At 33.2% G+C, this 23,492-nt stretch overlaps 5 protein-coding genes and 1 pseudogene across 6 annotated transcripts; 2 read left to right on the plus strand and 4 right to left on the minus strand.

The window, feature by feature from the left end:
* Nucleotides 1-441: 441 nt before the first annotated feature.
* Nucleotides 442-1,009, minus strand: TVAGG3_0002000 (annotated as a pseudogene). Its single transcript has one exon. A coding segment is annotated over exon 1 (568 nt).
* A 1,810-nt stretch (nucleotides 1,010-2,819) lies between these two features.
* TVAGG3_0002010 (RNA polymerase II transcription regulator recruiting protein) lies at nucleotides 2,820-3,632 on the plus strand (the record flags this gene model as incomplete). Its single annotated transcript, XM_001296413.2, has 1 exon — nucleotides 2,846-3,448. The coding sequence occupies one exon, from the start codon at nucleotides 2,846-2,848 to the stop codon at nucleotides 3,446-3,448; it is 603 nt and encodes a 200-aa protein (XP_001296414.1).
* A 330-nt stretch (nucleotides 3,633-3,962) lies between these two features.
* Nucleotides 3,963-4,232, minus strand: TVAGG3_0002020 (uncharacterized protein; the record flags this gene model as incomplete). The annotated part of the gene is made up of 1 exon (XM_001296414.1): nucleotides 3,963-4,232. The coding sequence occupies one exon, from the start codon at nucleotides 4,230-4,232 to the stop codon at nucleotides 3,963-3,965; it is 270 nt and encodes an 89-aa protein (XP_001296415.1).
* An 8,924-nt stretch (nucleotides 4,233-13,156) lies between these two features.
* TVAGG3_0002030 (chromodomain-helicase-DNA-binding protein 3-related-related family) lies at nucleotides 13,157-18,679 on the minus strand (the record flags this gene model as incomplete). Its single annotated transcript, XM_001312424.1, has 1 exon — nucleotides 13,372-18,666. The coding sequence occupies one exon, from the start codon at nucleotides 18,664-18,666 to the stop codon at nucleotides 13,372-13,374; it is 5,295 nt and encodes a 1,764-aa protein (XP_001312425.1).
* A 1,113-nt stretch (nucleotides 18,680-19,792) lies between these two features.
* On the plus strand, nucleotides 19,793-20,538 carry TVAGG3_0002040 (RNA polymerase II transcription regulator recruiting protein; the record flags this gene model as incomplete). Its single annotated transcript, XM_001312423.2, has 1 exon — nucleotides 19,793-20,512. One exon carries the CDS (start codon nucleotides 19,793-19,795, stop codon nucleotides 20,510-20,512), a length of 720 nt encoding a protein of 239 aa, XP_001312424.1.
* Nucleotides 20,539-20,966: 428 nt separating this feature from the next.
* TVAGG3_0002050 (zinc finger, C2H2 type family protein family) lies at nucleotides 20,967-23,474 on the minus strand (the record flags this gene model as incomplete). Its single annotated transcript, XM_001312422.1, has 1 exon — nucleotides 21,003-23,474. One exon carries the CDS (start codon nucleotides 23,472-23,474, stop codon nucleotides 21,003-21,005), a length of 2,472 nt encoding a protein of 823 aa, XP_001312423.1.
* Between the last annotated feature and the right edge of the window lie 18 nt (nucleotides 23,475-23,492).

Consider the following 23,492-nt stretch of genomic DNA (forward strand, 5'->3'; position numbering starts at 1 on the left):
CCTGTCTCGTTGCTGCATCTGTTATTTTCGTCATATTTTGTGCTACTTCTTTTAACTCTTTGTCGAAACCTTCAGACTTCAGTTTCTTTCCAGATGAGAAGTCGTTCACTAGTTTCACCTTACTATGAAGAGCTTCGAAGGCGTTCTTAAAGTCAGCATTTGTTAAAGCTTCATTTGAACTGTCTTCATCCGCTTGTATTTTTGTCCTTATTGACCCTATAAGTTGGGCTGCTTTGGCGTTGGCTTGGGCATCTAACCAGTCATTGTTAGCTTTTATATATTCTGAGCTTTTCATTGCCTTTTGCATAGCCGCGTCGTTATTTTTACTTTCTTGTGCTAAGTTTTCATACTGTACGGTTTGGTTTTGCAACTGTAAAAGTTTTTCTGCCTTTACATTTGCTTCAACTTCTTTTTTATACTCATCGCTATCCATATATGTCTTCAGGGCTTTTTGTTTTATCTCTTCATCTTTCAGTATTTTATATTGAGTAGTATGGTTTTTCAAATTTATGACATCTTGTTCCATTTTTGCTACTTCTGCTGCTTTTTCTGACACTTTTTTCGCATATTCCTCTGTACTTAGTTCTTTCAGTTGTTCTTCTTTCTTCTTTTTCTCTACGTTTAACTCATTGAGTTTCTTTGTGTGTCTGTCATATTCTAGTTTCTTTTCGTTTTCACCTATTTGCTTCTGTATGTCTATGTTTGACTTTTTGACATCTGTTATTTGATTTTTGAGTGAACTCAAATTCATTTGACTTTGAGGGTTATAGGCTGTTCCGTCTGCAGCTCCACCATAGCCTGCCATTTTCGCTAAAAGTGCCGCTCTTAAACCTCCACTCTGTGCACCAAGAACTCGGTTTAAAAGCATAGGGTTGCTTGACATTTGTTGCAACATGGTGGGGTCGTTCAGCATTTGTTGTTGCAACTGTTGTTGTGGTGTCAGTTTTACTATTGGATGTTTCAATGCTCTCTTCCTCTTACGTATATTCTTACGTAGCTTACGTGGCATTTTAAGTGAAGTTAAAAAGCGGTTTTTGACAGATGTTTTATTGTGACTTCTTCGTAAAGACTTTGTTGAGATTTCTTCGTAAATGAGTGTAAATGACCCAAAAATATATTTAGGGTAGAAGGGTATATCTACCCCGTTTTCTACCCTCATTTCTACCCTCTTGAATTTTCATGAATTTCTTCGTAAGACTTTGTTAAGACTTCTTCGTAAAGACTTTGTCAAGATTTCTTCGTAAAGACTTTGTTAAGACTTCTTCGTAAAGACTTTGTTGAGATTTCATCGTAAAGACTTTGTTAAGATTTCTTCGTAAAGACTTTGTTGAGACTTCTTCGTAAAGACTTTGTCAAGACTTCATCGTAAAGACTTTGTTGAGATTTCTTCGTAAAGACTTTGTTAAGACTTCTTCGTAAAGACTTTGTTGAGACTTCTTCGTAAAGACTTTGTTGAGACTTCATCGTAAAGACTTTGTCAAGACTTCATCGTAAAGACTTTGTCAAGACTTCATCGTAAAGACTTTGTTGAGATTTCTTCGTAAAGACTTTGTTAAGACTTCTTCGTAAAGACTTTGTTGAGACTTCTTCGTAAAGACTTTGTTGAGATTTCTTCGTAAAGACTTTGTCAAGACTTCATCGTAAAGACTTTGTTGAGATTTCTTCGTAAATGACCCTAGTAGTATATTTTTGGTGTAAATTTCATGAAAATTCAAGAGGGTAGAAAAGAGGGTAGAAAACGGGGTAGATATACCCTTCTACCCTAAAATATATTTTTGGTGTAAATTTCATGAAAATTCAAGAGGGTAGAAAAGAGGGTAGAAAACGGGGTAGATATACCCTTCTACCCTAAAATATATTTTTGCCTGATTTACACTCATGAACTTTCTTGTCTATGTTTTGTTAAGACTTCTTCGTAAAGACTTTGTTAAGACTTCTTCGTAAAGACTTTGTTAAGACTTCTTCGTAAATGTTTTGTTAAGACTTCTTCGTAAAGACTTTGTCAAGACTTCTTCGTAAATGTTTTGTTAAGACTTCTTCGTAAATGTTTTGTTAAGACTTCTTCATAAAGACTTTGTTGAGACTTCATTTATACTAAACATCTTCGGGGGCTAGAAGGCACGAAGTGCCTGGAAGCCATCCCCCAAGAAAAAAAAACTTCATTATACTCATTCATCCTCAGGGCTAGAAGGCACGAAGTGCCTGGAAGCCCCACTACCTTTTTTTTCTTTTTTTTTTTTTTTTTTTTTTTTTATATCAAAACTAGATATAATTTTTATATAAATAATTGGTTGAATCAGATATGATTTGATCAACATTTCAAACTTTTACATTGAATTTGATCAATACATCAATCATGTTATCGAATTTTTCTTATCACATTTCTTGATTTGTGGATACAAAAAAAATTTACAAAAACTAAACCGTTTATCGTGAAAGAAAACTTAAGAAATATGCATTTATTTTTTCTTTGTACTTAATATTATGAGAACTTGTATCGTAATGAGATTTCGTTATCAAAAATTGAAAGCACGAAATTTGATCGAGAATTATTTTAAAGTTTTTATTATTCTTTTGTTCTACTAAGTCTATAATATTGTAAAACAATATCAAACTTTTTATATACTGAACAAAAATTTAATTAAATCTCCTATCCTGATTTAACAGATAAAACACAGATGTGGAGTTTCACATTTTCAAATACTCTCAAATTTGAGGGATAAATACTTTTTATCGTGTGTAAAATATATTTTCGAGCTAATCCCTTTCTTGTTCGATTATATTTTGATCATAAAAATTGAAACATAAATTTTCTTCAAAAAGTATCAAACTCGCACACTTGTAAATGCATGCTGAACATAAAGAAACGAGAAAACCTCGCCATAAATTTACTGAGGAAGAAGATAAACTTATTAGACAACAAATTGCAGCCGTTGGAGAAGGAAATTGGACTCTTATTGCAAAAGTTGTTCCTGGTCGAACTGCTCGCCAGTGTCGCGAGAGATGGATCAATTACCTATCGCCAAACGTTGCAAATACGCCATGGACAGAAGAAGAAGATAGAATGCTTGAAAATTTAGTCGAAACACTTGGAACGAAATGGTGCGTTATTGCAAAGCAGTTTCCAAGGAGGACGGATGTACTTATCAAAAATCGTTGGTCATTACTTAATAGAAGGAAAATTAAAAAACAAAAAAAAATTAAATCAGAACCTCCGTTATCTAAAGCAATCCCTCCTCCCCCTCCAGAGAATAGACCAGAACCGCCTGTTAAAACAAGCCAAACACAATTTAGTATTTCATCTCTTATATCAGTTCCTCAATCAAATCTTGTTTCATCGATTCCTCCACTTCTCCCAAAAACAAAAACAAAAGCGGCTCATGTATCAGTTGAAATGCCAATATCCTTTCCAAAATCACTCATTTTAAGGCCTGTCATCTGGTTCTAATAGCCTCTATATGTATCTCTCTAATCATATGAATTTTTGTCTCTTAGACATATTCAAATTAATATAATTTTTTAACCATGTGAAAAATAAGAGTTATATTATATTGTTATGATTTCTAAATAATTTTTAATACATTATCTTAGAAATAAAATAAATTGTACTTTATAAATAATCTTTATTTTTTTGTCCCAACGCAAATCTTAAAAAATAAGATATTATACAGTTATAAAATGCATTCGTATGTCATCAATGCATACAAATATATAAATGGTTTCATGATTTTGCCCATGGAATTAAATTATTTTAAAACTCATTAAATCATTAATGAATTCATGCTCAAAATCATTGATTAATTGGTGATCAAGCATTACGAACATGCAAATTCGTGATCCAATCTTACCTTATTTGAATCAAAGGAAGGCATTGAATCTGAGTATAAACTTATGCAATAGCAATGATTACACATCATGGCTATTGAATATACTTTGCTTGAAATGTATATATCTTTGAAAAATCATATTATATGGCAACAAGTCGAAGTTTGAACAGGATGTTCGTTATATTCTTGATTTGGTGTTACCTCTGGTTGTGATAATTTTTTTGATTCTGGTTCATCTTCGATTTCGACTTTAGAATTTTGTAATAAAATAGAAGAGTCTGGAATCTCGGATGTAACTGAATCGTCTTCCTCTTCCATGTTTTCGCCATCATCTGTATGTTGCTCAATGACTAAAATCTCTGGAATGTGATCAGATTGTTCGTTATCCGAAGTCTCGTTACTCATCCATTGTCACTTTTCTAATCAAAATTTTTGAAATAAAATGACTAAATAGATAAAATATAGGACATACTAAATGCACATCAAGTAAAAATTCGATTAAAACTTCTTAGTAAAAAGAATTTAAGATAAATTTACCTATTTCTTCAACATTGATGAGTGAAATATAATTATATATAACCAAAATTATTTTTTAGAACTTGTCAAGTGCTAATACGAAAAAATGTTCATGTTAGAAAATAAAATTCCTATTGTTATGGTGTAAAGCAGCTTAACCAAGTAAATAATGTTTATCTCTTAATGTAAATTTTGGGAATATAAGCGTTATCATAACAATTGATGATTTTGAAAAAATATTTGTTGAATTACCCAGATTTTCCTTACTTTTACCACTCCCCATGTAATTTCTGGGGAAAATGATAATTCATTTTTTTTATGGATGAATAGATCGTTTTCCTAGAAAGGACCTCATATCTCTGGCTAAAAAGAGTGTCAGATCCTAAATAGGTTATTGATCTAGTGTACAAATCCAATAAAAAGCCTATTTTTTGGCTTTTTTGGTGCTCATTTTTTCGAAGATCTACATGAATATGGGGAAACCATCGGATTTTTTTGGTTAACCCACATCTTCATGTAGTCTGGACTATCTTTCCTCGAAGGACCTCTTTACGGGTGTAAAAACTCATAAAGTTCTCAAAAGATTCATTCTCGATCTCCATGCTGAAAGAATTTACAATAAAAAAGAGATCTACGCATCAAACTACAGCCATAAATGAACTGAACCCTAAAGCTCAGCTCTTAGTTTATCAAAAACGTCGAAATCCTTCTCATTGCAATCAAATTTTCTCAATAACTCATAAGAAAAATCGAATTTTGATTAAGCCGATGTTATAGGTATCACAAATACTACAAACTTGAGCAATATCGAAATTGCCAGCAAAAGTTTGAAATTGCATTGCTCATATTTGTTTTGTAAACTAAAAATCTGCTTATATTATTCATTAATTTTTTATATATTATTCATATACTTTAATAAAACAATACTATTTCACCTTAAAAATGAATTTCATAAGTCAATATTATTTTTTTGAAAATGTATCAATTTTCGATTAAAACAACATGAGAATAAAATTTACGCAAAATTATTTTAAAAAATGGTTTTAAAAATTTACAATTGATTAAGAATAAGATTGGAAGAAGTTTTGAAGTTTAATTTTAAGAAAAAAAATTCGGATATTATTCATGGATCTAAGTAATCTGATATTTGAGTATCGGCACTATGCATAAAACATATATTTATAGTTTTTTTGGAGTTTTATGATTTTAAATATATTCAAATTTGGCAATCCAATAGATTTTTAAAAAATAGGTAAATAAAAATAGATTACATATGCAGCAGATTTAGAACATGAAACAAATCTTATAGTGACCCAAAAAAAAATTCATGATCCAAAAAGAAAAAAATTGGCTAAATGGGAATCAAAGCTTTGCATAATGAATAATTATTTCGGATGTTTCCACTAAACTACACCGGCAGTTCGAAAAATACCCTTGGTGGTTCTATTTAATAGCTACTTCCAACGATAGGCGGTGTCCCCAGCTTTAGAGAGGTGGTAAAAGTAAGGCAAATCTGGGTAATATATACCCTATAATTCCTGGGTTGTCAATTTTTTGGGGGCCTATGGAGAAATTTACTTTATCAATAGCGCACCATAGATTCGAATCCAGAGCCTATAATTCTAGAAGTAGATGAAGGTACCCTAGAATAACTATGTGGTGTAGTTTTTATTGCTATTTAAGATATCACATAAAATATATTAATCAAATAATAAAAATTTCAATAAAATTAAATAATTGTTATTTTTATATAGAGTAGATATTATTTCTATATTTAGATCGAAAAAATAAATAATTCTGAAGTACTAGTAATATTCATCCATGATGATTTATTTTTCAATATTATACAATAAGAAATATCTTTATAAGTTTTTTTTTGAAAAATGTTTAAAATTGAGAGATCAAAATTTCGATTTGTGAAAAGAAATCATAAATCAAATATGTCCTAATTTTTGTTTTTATTAGGGTATACATGTTTTATACTCGAAGTACGGTATGTTGTTGTTTTTTTATTCAATAATTAAAAACTTGCATACAGGTCGTAAGGTGTTGGAATATCGTACACAGAGGTACGCACATGTCTAGGGCAACTATTTGTTATGAATGAGTGTATTTTAAAAGATTTGAAATATCATAAGATTGATCCAAAATGGCATTATAATAAATGTTTTTATCCAATGTTAATTATATTTTAAATAAAGTAATGCAAAATTAATGACTTTTGAAAATTGAGAGAGAGAACAAAAATAGAGTTTTTAAAAAACTAAATGTTGAAATAGTTTGAGATATCAATAAAATTAACAGTGAAAAATATTAATCAGAATAAATACAAAAATTGGGTATCTTATTGAAAAAATATGTGAAAAAGAGTGAAGATCAACCGAAATTTTATATTAATATAAAGGATATAAAAGAAATGTGAACGTAAATAAATATAAATTAAAAGATATAATTAAAATTTTTAATAAAGTTGAATCAAAGACAACAATTGATAGACAATTGTTGTCTTTGTGTACAACATTCACTTGAATTATAAACAATAACAAGTGTTTGTTGTTCACTGAGCAACTTTGATAAGAATCATTTGTGATTCTTGTCAAAGTTGAATCAAAGACAACAATTGATAGACAATTGTTGTCTTTGTGTACAACATTCACTTGAATTATAAACAATAACAAGTGTTTGTTGTTCACTGAGCAACTTTGATAAGAATCATTTGTGATTCTTGTCAAAGTTGAATCAAAGACAACAATTGATAGATAATTGTTGTCTTTGTGTACAACATTCACTTGAATTATAAACAATAACAAGTGTTTGTTGTTCACTGAGCAACTTTTAGAAGAATCATTTTGTAATACTTTGAAACACAAAATAGCATATTATGCTTTTATTTATCTATATGTGTCATTTTGGGAGACATTGTCTATGCAAGTCTCCCAGAATGACACATTCATACACAATCTTCTTCTGATTGTGTATCTTTTGTCAACAAAGTGCAACAGTGCACTGTTATTGTGTGCTATGTGTCATTGTGGGAGACATTGTCTATGCAAGTCTCCCAGAATGACACATTCTTCTCAAATGTTCTTACACTCTATTAAAACTATTCATAAATACAATTTCAATCTTATCCTCATTTTCTTCCTATTACACGTATCGAATCCCAACCTACTGAAACACTTATTCCTCACAATCATTCGCAAATTTTTCTAATCTATGTTTTCTCAACTATTATCCTTTACCTTCATAACAGCATTTAAATATTCCTAATGGAATTTAATGTTTTCCTATTAAATACTTAATCACACAAAAATTATATTATCAAATTTTTATATCATTCTTAAATTCCAGATTATATTGCTTACTTTGCAAGCTAACTATAATATAGTGTGATAGCCTTATTGAACTTTGATCAAATCCTCCTTCGTCCGTTAAAAATTAAGATGCGTTTAAAAAATCGGAAAAAAATTCTTTTGTTTTATTTTTAATTTTTCAACCGATAAAACTTTTTAGAAAAACTCCAAATTCCAAGAAATGCTTAGATTCAATATGAAGAACATATTCATACAGTCATTTCGTTTCAAATTTCAATTTTCAAATCGAACAAAGCTGCAAATTTGAATACTTTACAAAATTTTGAAACGTCTTTTCCCGAATGAATATTGAGTTTCAAGCCGGACAAGCTATAGCAAAACTGATCCTTATGACCCACTCTATCATTTTGGTTTTTTTGCAAAACGTGGGTAAACACCCATCTCATAACACATTTTTTGCAAAATTAGGTAAAATCCGTGTAAATGCTCAGATACATGTGGCCAATAATATTTGAATACTGACAGGTCCGGATATCAGGTTTAAATAGCTGATTTAATTCGAAATATGAAAAAAGATGAAATCTCAATGTAATATAGTAAATTAAGAATCAGTATGAATGGTTATATGATTTTGATAAAAGAAAACTGAATGAAATAGAAAAAAAATTTGAATCTTAGAATTTGAAAGTAATGAAAGAAGAAAAAGTGGATTTAAAGGAGGTTTTATGATAAGGTATTGTCGGGTATTAGAAGTGAACGTGTTGAAAAGAGATATTTAATTAATATGAGACAAAATTAAAACACGAAAAGTGCATAATGCACTCTTGTCGGTCGAAGTTCCGCAATCGTATTCTAATTGCGGAAGATTGTCTCATTCTGGAAGACATTGTCTATGCAAGTCTCCCAGAATGACACATTCATACACAATCTTCTTCTGATTGTGTATCTTTTGTCAACAAAGTGCAACAGTGCACTGTTATTGTGTGCTGTGTGTCATTGTGGGAGACATTGTCTATGCAAGTCTCCCAGAATGACACATTCATACACAATCTTCTTCTGATTGTGTATCTTTTGTCAACAAAGTGCAACAGTGCACTGTTATTGTGTGCTGTGTGTCATTGTGGGAGACATTGTCTATGCAAGTCTCCCAGAATGACACATTCATACACAATCTTCTTCTGATTGTGTATCTTTTGTCAACAAAGTGCAACAGTGCACTGTTATTGTGTGCTATGTGTCATTGTGGGAGACATTGTCTATGCAAGTCTCCCAGAATGACACATTCATACACAATCTTCTTCTGATTGTGTATCTTTTGTCAACAAAGTGCAACAGTGCACTGTTATTGTGTGCTGTGTGTCATTGTGGGAGACATTGTCTATGCAAGTCTCCCAGAATGACACATTCATACACAATCTTCTTCTGATTGTGTATCTTTTGTCAACAAAGTGCAACAGTGCACTGTTATTGTGTGCTATGTGTCATTGTGGGAGACATTGTCTATGCAAGTCTCCCAGAATGACACATTCATACACAATCTTCAATTCTTCTTTTAATTTTGTCTCATATTAATTAAATATCTCTTTTCAACACGTTCACTTCTAATACCCGACAATACCTTATCATAAAACCTCCTTTAAATCCACTTTTTCTTCTTTCATTACTTTCAAATTCTAAGATTCAAATTTTTTTTCTATTTCATTCAGTTTTCTTTTATCAAAATCATATAACCATTCATACTGATTCTTAATTTACTATATTACATTGAGATTTCATCTTTTTTCATATTTCGAATTAAATCAGCTATTTAAACCTAATATCCGGACCTGTCAGTATTCAAATATTATTGGCCACATGTATCTGAGCATTTACACGGATTTTACCTAATTTTGCAAAAAATGTGTTATGAGATGGGTGTTTACCCACGTTTTGCAAAAAAACCAAAATGATAGAGTGGGTCATAAGGATCAGTTTTGCTATAGCTTGTCCGGCTTGAAACTCAATATTCATTCGGGAAAAGACGTTTCAAAATTTTGTAAAGTATTCAAATTTGCTGCTTTGTTCGATTTGAAAATTGAAATTTGAAACGAAATGACTGTATGAATATGTTCTTCATATTGAATCTAAGCATTTCTTGGAATTTGGAGTTTTTCTAAAAAGTTTTATCGGTTGAAAAATTAAAAATAAAACAAAAGAATTTTTTTCCGATTTTTTAAACGCATCTTAATTTTTAACGGACGAAGGAGTATTTGATCAAAGTTCAATAAGGCTATCACACTATATTATAGTTAGCTTGCAAAGTAAGCAATATAATCTGGAATTTAAGAATGATATAAAAATTTGATAATATAATTTTTGTGTGATTAAGTATTTAATAGGAAAACATTAAATTTCATTAGGAATATTTAAATGCTGTTATGAAGGTAAAGGATAATAGTTGAGAAAACATAGATTAGAAAAATTTGCGAATGATTGTGAGGAATAAGTGTTTCAGTAGGTTGGGATTCGATACGTGTAATAGGAAGAAAATGAGGATAAGATTGAAATTGTATTTATGAATAGTTTTAATAGAGTGTAAGAACATTGAGAAGAATGTGTCATTCTGGGAGACTTGCATAGACAATGTCTCCCACAATGACACATAGCACACAATAACAGTGCACTGTTGCACTTTGTTGACAAAAGATACACAATCAGAAGAAGATTGTGTATGAATGTGTCATTCTGGGAGACTTGCATAGACAATGTCTCCCAAAATGACACATATAGATAAATAAAAGCATAATATGCTATTTGTGTTTCAAAGTATTACAAAATGATTCTTCTAAAAGTTGCTCAGTGAACAACAAACACTTGTTATTGTTTATAATTCAAGTGAATGTTGTACACAAAGACAACAATTATCTATCAATTGTTGTCTTTGATTCAACTTTGACAAGAATCACAAATGATTCTTATCAAAGTTGCTCAGTGAACAACAAACACTTGTTATTGTTTATAATTCAAGTGAATGTTGTACACAAAGACAACAATTGTCTATCAATTGTTGTCTTTGATTCAACTTTGACAAGAATCACAAATGATTCTTATCAAAGTTGCTCAGTGAACAACAAACACTTGTTATTGTTTATAATTCAAGTGAATGTTGTACACAAAGACAACAATTGTCTATCAATTGTTGTCTTTGATTCAACTTTATTAAAAATTTTAATTATATCTTTTAATTTATATTTATTTACGTTCACATTTCTTTTATATCCTTTATATTTAGGGATGCGACGGTTTTACGCCATGACCGTTTAAAAATAGAATAATACGCCATTTTTGGGGCCGAATGGCGGGTACGAAGTACCCGCCATTCGGCCGAATAACAAAACAATACAAAATTATCGCCGTCCTTTTTTTTTCTTTCTTTCTCTTTTTTTTTTCTCTCTCTCTCTCTTTCTTTTCTCTTTCTTTTTACTCCTCTTTCTCTTTCATCATTAAACGTAGAAAGATATATTAATATTATTTTAAAATTAAAAAAAAATAAAGAAAGTATAATAAGTAATTATTTAGTTATCAATATATATATGTAAAGTGATAATCTGAGGATAATCTGAGGAGGAGTCTGAGGATTAGACCGAGGAGTAGTTTGAGGAGTTTGATGATAATCTGAGGAGTTTGAGGAGTAGTCTGAGGAGTTTGAGGAGTAGTCTGAGGAGTTTGAGGATAATCTGAGGAGTTTGAGGATAATCTGAGGAGTTGTCTGAGGAGTAGTCTGAGGAGTTTGAGGATAATCTGTGGCGGAGTCTGAGGATTAGACCGAGGAGTAGTCTGAGGAGTTTGAGGATAATCTGAGGAGTAGTTTGAGGAGGAGTTTGAGGAGTAGTTTGAGGATAATCTGAGGAGGAATCTGAGGATTAGACTGAGGAGTAGTTTGAGGATAATCTGAGGAGGAATCTGAGGATTAGACTGAGGAGTAGTTTGAGGATAATCTGAGGAGTAGTTTCAGGAGTAGTCTGAGGACTAGTCTGAGGATAATCTGAGGAGGAGTTTGAGGATAATCTGAGGAGGAGTCTGAGGATAATCTGAGGAGTAGTTTCAGGAGTAGTCTGAGGACTAGTCTGAGGACTAGTCTCAGGACTAGTCTGATGAGGAGGACTCTAAGGAGTAGTCTGAAGAGTAGTCTCAGGAGGAAGATCTGAGGAGGAGTCTTATGAGGAAGATCTGAGGAGTAGTCTGATGAGGAGGGGTCTAAGGAGTAGTCTGAGGATGATGAGTAATCTGATAAGGAGTAGGCTGAGGATGATCTGAGGATAACCTGATGACTAGTCTAGGAGTGGTCTAATAAAAATGTAAAATATTTTAAAAGAAAAAATTCTATGAATTTTATATTTTAATTCTTAGCATTATACTGAATAAAATAAACATAAATATCAAAATTTGAAATTGAAAACGCCAAAAAATTGATAATCCACATTCAATATTTTGTAAGTGGCGTACTTTTTGAATACTCGCCATACGCCTTGGAGTTCTCAATTTTGAATTCGCCTTTATTTGGGCGACCTCAGAAAAATACGCCATTAAGAAAATATTGTATGAGATTTTAAATTTGAACACGCTCTACCTTAAGGAATTAAATTTATTAAGATATATTTATATATAATAAACGATTACTTAAAAAAAAGTATTTCATCGCTTATGTAAGTTTCAAAAAAATCACGAAAATAAAAAAATCAAGATTAAAATTTTATTTTTAATTTTTGAATTTCTCAAATGGCGAAATTTTTGGGCGAACAAAAAAAATGTACGCCCGGTCAAATGGCGTGTTTAACGCATCCCTATTATATTAATATAAAATTTCGGTTGATCTTCACTCTTTTTCACATATTTTTTCAATAAGATACCCAATTTTTGTATTTATTCTGATTAATATTTTTCACTGTTAATTTTATTGATATCTCAAACTATTTCAACATTTAGTTTTTTAAAAACTCTATTTTTTGTTCTCTCTCTCAATTTTCAAAAGTCATTAATTTTGCATTACTTTATTTAAAATATAATTAACATTGGATAAAAACATTTATTATAATGCCATTTTGGATCAATCTTATGATATTTCAAATCTTTTAAAATACACTCATTCATAACAAATAGTTGCCCTAGACATGTGCGTACCCTCTGTGTACGATATTCCAACACCTTACGACCTGTATGCAAGTTTTTAATTATTGAATAAAAAAACAACAACATACCGTACTTCGAGTATAAAACATGTATACCCTAATAAAAACAAAATTAGGACATATTTGATTTATGATTTCTTTTCACAAATCGAAATTTTGATCTCTCAATTTTAAACATTTTTCAAAAAAAAACTTATAAAGATATTTCTTATTGTATAATATTGAAAAATAAATCATCATGGATGAATATTACTAGTACTTCAGAATTATTTATTTTTTCGATCTAAATATAGAAATAATATCTACTCTATATAAAAATAACAATTATTTAATTTTATTGAAATTTTTATTATTTGATTAATATATTTATGTGATATCTTAAATAGCAATAAAAACTACACCACATAGTTATTCTAGGGTACCTTCATCTACTTCTAGAATTATAGGCTCTGGATTCGAATCTATGGTGCGCTATTGATAAAGTAAATTTCTCCATAGGCCCCCAAAAAATTGACAACCCAGGAATTATAGGGTAAAAGATAACATTTATGGTAGAAAAACAATTTTTTTCGGAAATACAACACTTTGGAACAAATGCTTTGGAATTTTTTCTTTCTTTTCTTTTTTCTCTTTCCTCTCTTTTTCCTTTTTCTCCTTCTTTTCCTTCTTCTCCTGTTGCTGCCTCTTCTTCTCCTCCTTCGCATGTTCCTTCTCCAGCATCTTGATGTTTATCAATGCTTCCTGTTGCTGCGGAGTCAAAACAGGTTTCGGTGGCTGTGGTTTTGCCATCATCATTTGTGGATTGATGTTTTGTTGTGGCTTGTTTTGGCTCTGTTGGAATTGATTCATGTTGTTTGGATTCTGCATCATGAACTGCTGTTGTTGTTGTTGGAACTGTTGCTGCTGCTGTTGCATTAGCAATTGTTGCTGGTACTGCTGGAATTGCTGTGGAGTCATGTTCATTATCTTCCTTGAAATATGTGTTGGAATTTGTACATTTTGTTGATTCTGTTGCTGTTGAGGATTTTGTTGAGATTGTGGTTGTGTTTGAGGTGGAGGAGGCATCTGGAACAACTGTTTCTTCTGCTGAGATGCAGCTGTATTCTGTTGCATCTTTTGTGCCTGCAACTGGTTGAATGCCTGTGGAATCTGTGGCATAATTGGCATCGAAGAGAAATTGACAGCAATTTGGTTTTTGTTCTTCTTCTGTTGCTGTGGTGTTTGTTGTGGCTGTTGTGGTTGCTGTTGCTGTGGTTGTTGTGGAGGCTGTGGGAAGCTCATGAACTGCTTCAACTGTTGCTGCAATTGCTGTTGTGGATTTGGAGCGAATTGCTGCTGGATCTGCTGAGTTTGTTGAGCATTTTGTTGCTGGAAATTGAGCATGAATTGAGGTGGAAACATCATCGAACTTTGGTTCCTCGAATTGTCTAAATTAGGTGGAGGAACTTGTTGAGGTGTTGATTGCTGCCTAGGAGGTGGAGGAGGAAGGAAGTGTGGTGATGGAGATGACTGTTGTCTTGGAACTTGTTGTGGTTTCTGCATGAGAAAATCAGGCAAATTCTCAAACTGGAAAATGGTTTTTTCCTCTTTCTGTGATAACTGAGGTGGAGGAGTCAATTTAAATGGTTTCTGAGCCTGTTGTCTCTTCTCCTGCATTGCAGCTCTTTGCTGTTGCTGATGCTGCTGTCTCTGCGCCATGATCGCTTCTGCTTTGGACTGAGCCAAGTTCTGTGCTGCAATCTGAGCTTTTGCCTGTGCCAAATTTGGTGGAGCTGGGTAATTCATCTTCGTCTGCTGCGTCGAAGTAGAATTTTCTCTCTTCGGACTTTTCAGCTGAGTAGAAGAACCGCTTGAAGACAAATTCGGCGGAGTCAGCATTGCAGAACTAACAGGAATTGCTGAAGAAGTAAACAACATGTTTCCAGGACTTGGAGGAACATTTGAACTGTGTGATTTATGTGGAGGAGTCTGTGGCTGAACTTGTTGTTGTTGTGGAACAGGAGGTTTCGGAGGTGCAGGAATGAAATCAGTGAATGCGATTGAAGAAATACCAGGATAGAACCTGATTTTCCTTGGAACGTTTCTGTTTGCCATGATGATTGAAGTAATTCTCTGAATAACTTTCGGCTGTTGTCTGAGGAATTCTTCGAAACCATACAAATCTCTCGAGAAAGGAATGTCGTAGTAATTAGGACTTGTGTGTGGAATACACATTCCCACCTGTGAAATGATCCTAAATCCAAACTGTACAATGCAAGTAATCAATGCGAAATCGCATGAAATGTCCCAGTTCGGCGGCAAACCAGGCATTGGATTGAAATCTTTGATTCCTGCAATGGCGAGAGAGTGGATGTACTCTAATCTCTGTGTCGCAGAAATGTATTTATCCCTGATGTTCGTTCCTGAGAATGATTGAGCTGGAAAAGTATCAGGCAAGTTCATAATTCTCTGCGGAATAATTAATGAATCGTCACTTTTTGACTGTTTGATGAAATTGTCCAAATCGAGCATGAATCTCTTTATTTCTGCTGTTGATTTGGTTGTTATGTGTGTGAGAGCGTGGAATTCCTCCCAGTCTTGGTTTCCATCTCTATAAGGAATGTGGAAGTCCATTGCGACCTGTGTAACTCTTTTCAGTTCTTCTAAATTCCACTGATTTATGAATGGTCCGTTGCAAACTCTTTGGTAAATTGGCCTCATCATTTTGTCTGCAAGTAAAGGAGCGGAGTTTCCATCATGTTTCGCGTGCAAACATGTCGAGAGTAAATCAATTGTTATAGAGTTCAAAAACATCTTGAAATAGTCTCTCAACAAGTCTTCCGATGCTTGGAATTCCGCCATCTCCCGTGTGATTTCCTGCCAGTTATTTCCATGAGCCAAAAACGAATTCAACAGAGCATAGAAAAATCTTGGAGATGTTCCAACGAAATTCCTAGCAATAGGAAATCTTGGGGGCATGTACGGCTCCTGGTGAAGACTCAGGAAAGCTCTGATTGTCCACACGTTCTCCACGTGATTCAGAATTGATTCGGACTGCGCTTTGAGTGTCTTCAAAAAGTTGTGTTTCAAAAAGACAGGAGTTTGGAGTGTCAACTCTTCAGCTGTGACTTGGTGCCAGAAGTTGCTCTGTTCTTCAAACTGGTCTTCGAAAGGCTGTGTGAAGAACTCGAACCAGATGATGGAGTTGACTAAGTTGTGTCTCGCCAGTTGAGATTTGTCCATGTCGCTGAGGAAATGAAGAAGAACAGCGCGAGAAAAGATGGAAACATCTTCTTGTGGACGTCCCATTAATTCAGCAATTTTTCCAAATTCGCTGAACCCGAATTTCAGCAAGAAATCGACAATTCTCATTGCTTCCTGCTTCTTCCACGTGACTTGCTTGATGTGCTCCAGCCTGGAATGAGCGAAAGCAATGTCCCAGAACTCTGGCTGGCTCGTGACCATCTCCACTGTCGGTTTGAACATTTCTTCAACAGTTCTGTCGCCAGGAACAGAAACAACAATGTTCTCGTGTGTCTGTACTTCGTGTGAAGGCTGTGTCGTGAGAGCTTCTATCCTAAGGAAGATGTCCTGTTCGTTGTAGTTCGCGAGAGTGTAATCAAATGATGGATCGTGGAGAAATCGACCGTAAAAGACGGCTTCGAGGCTGTCGTCGGTGATTAAGCGGTAGATTTGGATGTTCTGGCCTCGAGAGAAGTATCTGACGAGGTTGACATCGCAATCAAGTGATCTGCCGACGTCGACAAAAACAATTCGATCTGGTTTGAAATCTTCAAGGTAAGGAGCAGTGTAATTCCTGGTCATGAGGATCGCGCCTTCACTCATTGTCGTCTGAAAGGCTTCTTCGCGGTTAACTGAGTCGACAATTCCGTAATTTATGTGGCGAGATGACAAAAGTGGGGCCAAAAGACGGATTAGAGCAAAGCAGTCGCAAACAACAACGGTAAGTTTGACTTCTTTGATGAGATCAATAAGTTTGGCCAATTTATTCGATGTGGAAATGAGTAATTCAAGAGATTGTTCAGATGTAATGGAGCTTAAGTTGTAACGGGCCTTGTGTTTGGCAATAATGAGATCCTCCATCGCTTTGGTGAGGAATGGATGCTGATGACATTTGTACATTTCGCGATATAAAAATGTCGGATCTCTAAACACTCTTCCGCGTGAATTTCGCATCTTGAGAAGCTTGGAAAGTCTGTCGTGGATCTGTGATGATACAGCATTTGGTACGAAAATGACATTTTCTTTGTAAATAAAATCTACTTTTCCTTCTGGCCTGTTGTCGATGAAAATCTTGAAGATATTAGGGAAATTGCAGGTTACATAGTCATCTGCATCGAAAACAACGTAGTTCCATTTGACATTAGCAAGAGAATTTGATTCTTTGTAGTAAATCGAACTTGCCATAGTAAGGACGTCTGTTTTAGGTCCGCGATCGCAGATAACTTCATTGGATCTAACTATAAGACGTGAATCAACCTCTGTATCGTAAGAAGAAACGTATAAATTTGTCATTATTCTAAAAGTGTCCATCCATTGATTAATTCTGGACGTAGATGTAATAATTATTGTTTTAACGCGATGATTTTGCTTTCTGGCTAAATGAAGAAAGGCGGCAACAGCTCCAATGCGTCCTGTGGCCGGATTTGAGAGTTTGCATTGTGATTGTGATTGGGATGCTGTAATTAATTGATTGACTAACTGTTTTTGCGAATCTGATAATGAAATTTTGCGTTCTAATAATGGAAAATCTGTAAAAGGCTGAAAAGGCAACGGAGGACCGCGATTTAACCTCAATGTGTTAATCCAGTAGATATCCATGAGCCTTGGCAGTTCAGAAAGATTGGCTATTGAAAATGGAAGATCAGATTTTCTTAAAAGCAAATCTGGGCTCTCCCATGTAGCTCTATTCTCCTGATATCCCTGCCATTTTATGAGAAATTCAACAGACTGAGGCGGCTCAAGGGCTTCGTGAGTTTCTTCTTCTTCCGCCTTTTCATTTTTGTTATCGTCCTCTCGCTTGAGATTAATAACACCGTATTCATCGAGGAAAGCTTCCTCTGAGTCTTCAAGCTTTCTGAGAGGCTTTTCAAATTCAATAATTTTTTCCAAATTCGGATAATTCTTAATTGGAAAGCCAGGGATATATACATTTGTATCTATAATTTCTTGAGGTACTTCCTCCTTTTCGCCTAAAGCGCGATGAGCTATAATTCTATCAACATATAATAATTCTATCGGAATTCTTGAAAATACAGGTTCATAGTAATTACTAGATATATCGGACAGTTCAGTGCCTTGCTGATCTGAAAGAGCTTCGAAATGTTTCTGTAAAACATCCGTATTTTGACCACTTTTTAACTCTGCTTCGGAGAATATTTTTGAATGGAAAAGAGATTTTTCCGGAATCTGGCAAATATATTTCGTTTCATCTGGAATTTGGCTGTTTTTTGCTATAATGGTCGATATTCTCGGTCCTGTAGCAATAACTTTTTTTGGTGCTGGAGTAGGATTTGCTTCAGCATCACTGGAGTCTTCTGAATCTATGTAATTGCTCTTTTTTCTTGATCTAGAACTTCTTCTTGGTGCATCTGATACTTCTGATGAAGCTTGAGCAGCAAATTCATCTTCATCAAAACTATCACTATCTTCTATATATATTTTTTTCGGTTTTGTCTTGCCTTTAGGTCTTCCTCTGTGTGGAACATTTGGGGGCGGCGGTGGCTGTTGCTGCTGCTGTAACTGCCTTAGCTGCAGTTCCATAATTTGCTTTTGTATATTTTCTGGAAGCTGACTGAAATTCAACCCAGGAGGTGGCCTATCTCCTGGATTTGGAAGCATCCTTTGATTTCAGCTAAGAACCAAAAAAGTGCGAAATTCTGGACGTTAAAATTCAAAATTTGCGCCAAGTAAAAATAAATCAAAATTATGTATGACTATATGGTTTTCTGACTATGTAGTATGTTGAATTCATCAAAAACTAAATTAACCTGCAAAACATTGGAAATTCAAAAAATGAACTAATGTAAGTGTAATGTTTGGCATTACCCCTCAGAGTATATCAGTTTTGCAAGATAGAACTGAGATGATAGTGATAATTACCAATGTGGACAATTCGTAAACTCAATTTATGGTGTTTATGGCAAAGTTTTGAGATACATATATGATAGGGAAGCAGTTTGTTGTATCTAAAATCAATATATCTGAGTTATGAAAAACTTTGCCCTAATTTCAAAACATCTCAATTTATTGAGATATAAAGATTTATAAAAGTATGTTGAGGAGGTAGAGAATGAAATTCAAATGAGTTGCTAAATAAATTGGAAAGATTTTGAACATTAAGATTTTTTTCAACATCTTATTATTTTGAAAATGATCGTTTGTACCATGCGGTATTTTTACACTATAATTTTATTGTAAATACATAAATTAACGGTTCAAAATTGAAATTGTATGAAAAATATTATTGATACTGATTCACGAATATCATCACTAAAACTGGATCAAAAAATAATTTGCATAATCTTGTTTCAGAATTTTAACAAAGTAAAATAACTCCAATTTTCCCAAAATTATAATTTTCAAAAAAACAAGTGTAGGACATTTCAGAATCAATATTAGGGTAATCCGTCCTTGTTCATAAAAAATTTACAATTTATTCAAAAATATTAAAAATTTGTGGATAGCTTCCTTTCATTGCCTTATGGATTATTTTCATAATTTATTTTTCATTTTTTGTAAATGATTTTTGACACCATTTTACAATTATATTTTATGCAAAAATTTTGCTATAATTCTGCTATATTTGTGATTCTGTACAAATAATCATTGAGGCAAATGAAAATCGATATTTGAATATTTTCACTGAATAATTCAAAAATTCACATTCAATTTCTGTGACTTTTCAGAAAATATAATCTCTTCAAAATATTCAATTTCTAGAAAATAAAAAGTCCATTTTTTCATAATGGTTTGGAACTCCAATATTCTTGAGCTCTATTGCTTAAAAGAACTAGTATCCCAAAACTCCATAGACGAACGCTTGATTCGTCAGTACAAAGCGATTTTAAGCAAATATATTAATGGACATTATTCTCTTGAGCAATGCAAAGAATTAGTTATGAAACTCGATCTTAGCCTCAATCCCCTGTTGTTATGTCTGGAAATTCTTGCAACAGACAGAGATGATGTTCCGGTATTTACATGTAAGAAAGAAGAGAAAACATACTCCAAAAAGAGGTTCGTCTGTACGTGGAGCGACTATGAAGATAAAAGGTTAGTAATGGCAGTTCATAAGTATGGTACAAAAGACTATGAACTCGTTGCAAAATATGTTGGCAATAATAGGACAAAATCACAGTGTTCACAGAGATGGGAGAGGACTTTGAATCCCTGTATTGATAAATCCGCTTGGACCGAAGAAGAGGAAGAAATCCTTGTCAAAGCAGTAGAAAAGTATGGTACAAAAGCATGGACAAGCATAGCAAATTGTCTTCAAACCAGAACGGATGTCCAGTGCCGCTATCACTATAAACATGTGCTTAATGGAAACACTCCAAAAGCCCTCAAATTAAGAAACGCAAAGGAGCAGGCAAAAAGAGCTCAGTATTGGAATAATGATGATGAATTCTTTGACCTGATTGATAAAGTCCTTGTCGAATCTCGGGACTTTATTTTACCAAAGTAATTGAATCTATTAAATACATGTTTTATATATAATCAGAATAAATATATTTCTTCTTGGAAATCATATCTTATGACTCAAAAATCTCCATTCAATCAAATTTTTCTTAAGAAAAGATTCTATCAAAAGTTGAAATTCCATTTTTTAGAAATGTTTTAGCTTGGGGAATAGAATCGGAGTTTTTGATTTAATGAGTTTTATATTTTGTCTGAAAAAAACCAATTGAATGTCCAGTTTAAATTCACCTCACAAAGGACTTTTAAAAGTGGAGAGTTAATTTAAAGTATAGCTTAGACTAGAATCGAAAATTTGTATGCGAATAAAATGTCTTTTGATACAAAATATTCAAAAGCTTTTTACATTTTCGTCAATCACTCGCATTCTTGATAATATCACATATTGATATAGTGAAAAATAAGAAAACTAAATATAACTAAATTAGACAAATAAAAAAAGTTTTAAAACAGAAAAAAAAATATAAAAATATAAAATATTAATTCCATTCATCAACGCTGAAAAAGTCATCTGAAGGGTGATCTTTTGTCATGAGCGGTGGGTCCTCGAACTTAAGTTCTCCTTCCTCATTTTCATCTGTGTCTTCATCGAAGTTTATTTCGTTTCTCTTCTTATCTGATTTCTCTCTAAATTCTCCGAGCATCAATTGCTTCTTCATTGTGTTTCCTAGTACTTCTTCCTCTTCCTCAAAGTCCTCTTCTGATAATGACTCTTGTGCAACAAAGTAATTCACTTCTTCTGGTACTTTTGAGACAGATCTGTTGACATCTTCATAAACTTCATGTTGGAATGGGTTTATTGACTTGAGATGAGGCGGAGATTTTTGTATATTCCCTGGATCTTGCTGTTTCTCCGGACTTTGTTGTGCATTTTCGTATCCAGATATTGAAAACAGATTTGGTGGGTAATTTGGATTTACTTTCTTCTCAGGAGATGGTTTTTCTGATTTTAAGCGGGATGATTCACTTATCTGTGAAGAATTTTGTGAATTTTGAGGAGTTCGATTTTCAATTTTCTTTTGTGGGGATTTAGGACGCTCGAATGATGAATTTGATGGCTTCAGAGTTCCCTTGAAAAAGGATTGTATTTTATTTACGGGTTCTGGTTGTTGAATTTCTTCTTGTTTTTGGATTTCGAATTTTCTTTGGTTTTGTGGTTCTTCTTCAGAGTAGTAGTACTCCTCTTCCTCTTCATAATCTTCTTCCTCATATATCTCTTCTGAATGATTAGATTCTGAATTTGAAATTTTAGATTCTTTGATTGGTTCTTGTTTCTTTGGTGGTTCGAAGTGTTCTGACTCATCAAATTCAGAAACAGTCGATTCTATTTGAGGAAGTCTCTCTGGCTGCTTGATTGACTTATCAATAACAAAATCTTCGTCGTCATCATCACTTAAATCAGCGTTGTGTATCAGAGAACCTTCAATATGGGAATTCTCATTCAATGTATCAAGAAGAGATGGATTGTAAACGGGCTTTTCCCTGTTTTCCATGAATGGAGCATCAGATATCATTGAAGCAGACTGATTTGGAAGAGGTATCTCATTATCGAGCTCTTCCTTCAATTGCTTATGGACAATATCGTATTCTTTGATGTTCAAATCGCGATCAACAATTTTAATTAACTCTGGATTTTGTTGATTGCTCATACTCTCAATTGTTGATCGTACTTGATCAGAAATAAATGATGAGACATTGGATATCTGGTCTTCTGTAATCTCTGAGGGCTTTTTACGCTTGGATAAAATTTCTTTTGCACGATTTATGATTTCAGCATCTTGTTTTGGTGATTTGCAGAACATAGATTGGATGTTTGTTGGAGGAACACTCTTTACTGACTGTCGACTAACTTGTTGTGAAGATCCAAATTCTTTTCGATCAGTTTCCATCAAAGAATGCTCTGATTGCTGTGAAACTTCTAAATCATTTCCTAGTAATGATGATTGTGTGGCCCACATTGCTGTTGGTTTGTTTTTGTCGTTGATAGATTCAAATTCTTGTTCGAGTGTAACTTTTACGGGAGATTGTTGGCGCATTGGTGGATTTCTGATTTCTTGGACTGATCCGTATGTTCTTTCCCATTCTGCCCATGATTGTTCAAGTCCATCGCAAGCAATTGATAATGACTCGTTTATTTCGTCATGAATTGTTTTCTCAAGGTTACTTTGTTTGCTTTCAGCCTCGGAAATTAGTGTCTGAGTGTGATTTAACTGTGCTTCTAATTCTTCGACTCGGTTATTCGATTTTTGCTTCATTTCTCTATCTTGGGCATTCTCGCGTGCCATCCTTTCAGCATCCAGTTGATTTTTAAGCTCTTTGTATAGTTCTACGAGTTTCATAATTTCATTATTTTGATTTGGTTGTTGAACTGGAATTTGTTGATTAGGAATTGACATATTTCGTATTTGGAGCCATGCATTTTCGTATGGTTGATGATCTTTGTGGATATGTTTATCTAAATATCCAATATTTTTGTATTTCTTCCTGCAAATAGGACATCTTTCGAAATTTGTTGATTTCTTTTTAGATTGTTCTTCTAACTTTTTATAACTTTGGAATAATTTTTTGAGTTTTTCATTAAGTGATTTAGTTTCTTTCTTTTGGCTTTCAATCTTCTTCTGCATTTGTTTTTGCACGTCTGACATGTAATGAAGTGCATATTGAAGTATTAAACATAAACGAATTAATAAAGGATGATTAATTAATCGAGAATTGCATTTTTCAAAATCTGCTTCGATGTATTGTGATATAAATGGATGTAATTCCGTGATATTTCCGTTCCTTGCTAATGAAATGGGATCAATAGATTTAATTAAATTCCAATCTAGTGGCTCTTCATTCATAAATTGCTGCTGAGGAGGAGGTTGGTTTAACCCTTGATATTGAGGTTGATTTTGAAATTGGTAATCAGCAGCATTATAAGGAGGAAAGCCATAATTTTGATTCCACATTTATAAATTTGATAATCG

This window comes from Trichomonas vaginalis, chromosome IV, assembly GCF_026262505.1.
Source record: "Trichomonas vaginalis G3 chromosome IV, whole genome shotgun sequence".
In the NCBI taxonomy this organism is placed as follows: Eukaryota; Parabasalia; order Trichomonadida; family Trichomonadidae; genus Trichomonas; species Trichomonas vaginalis.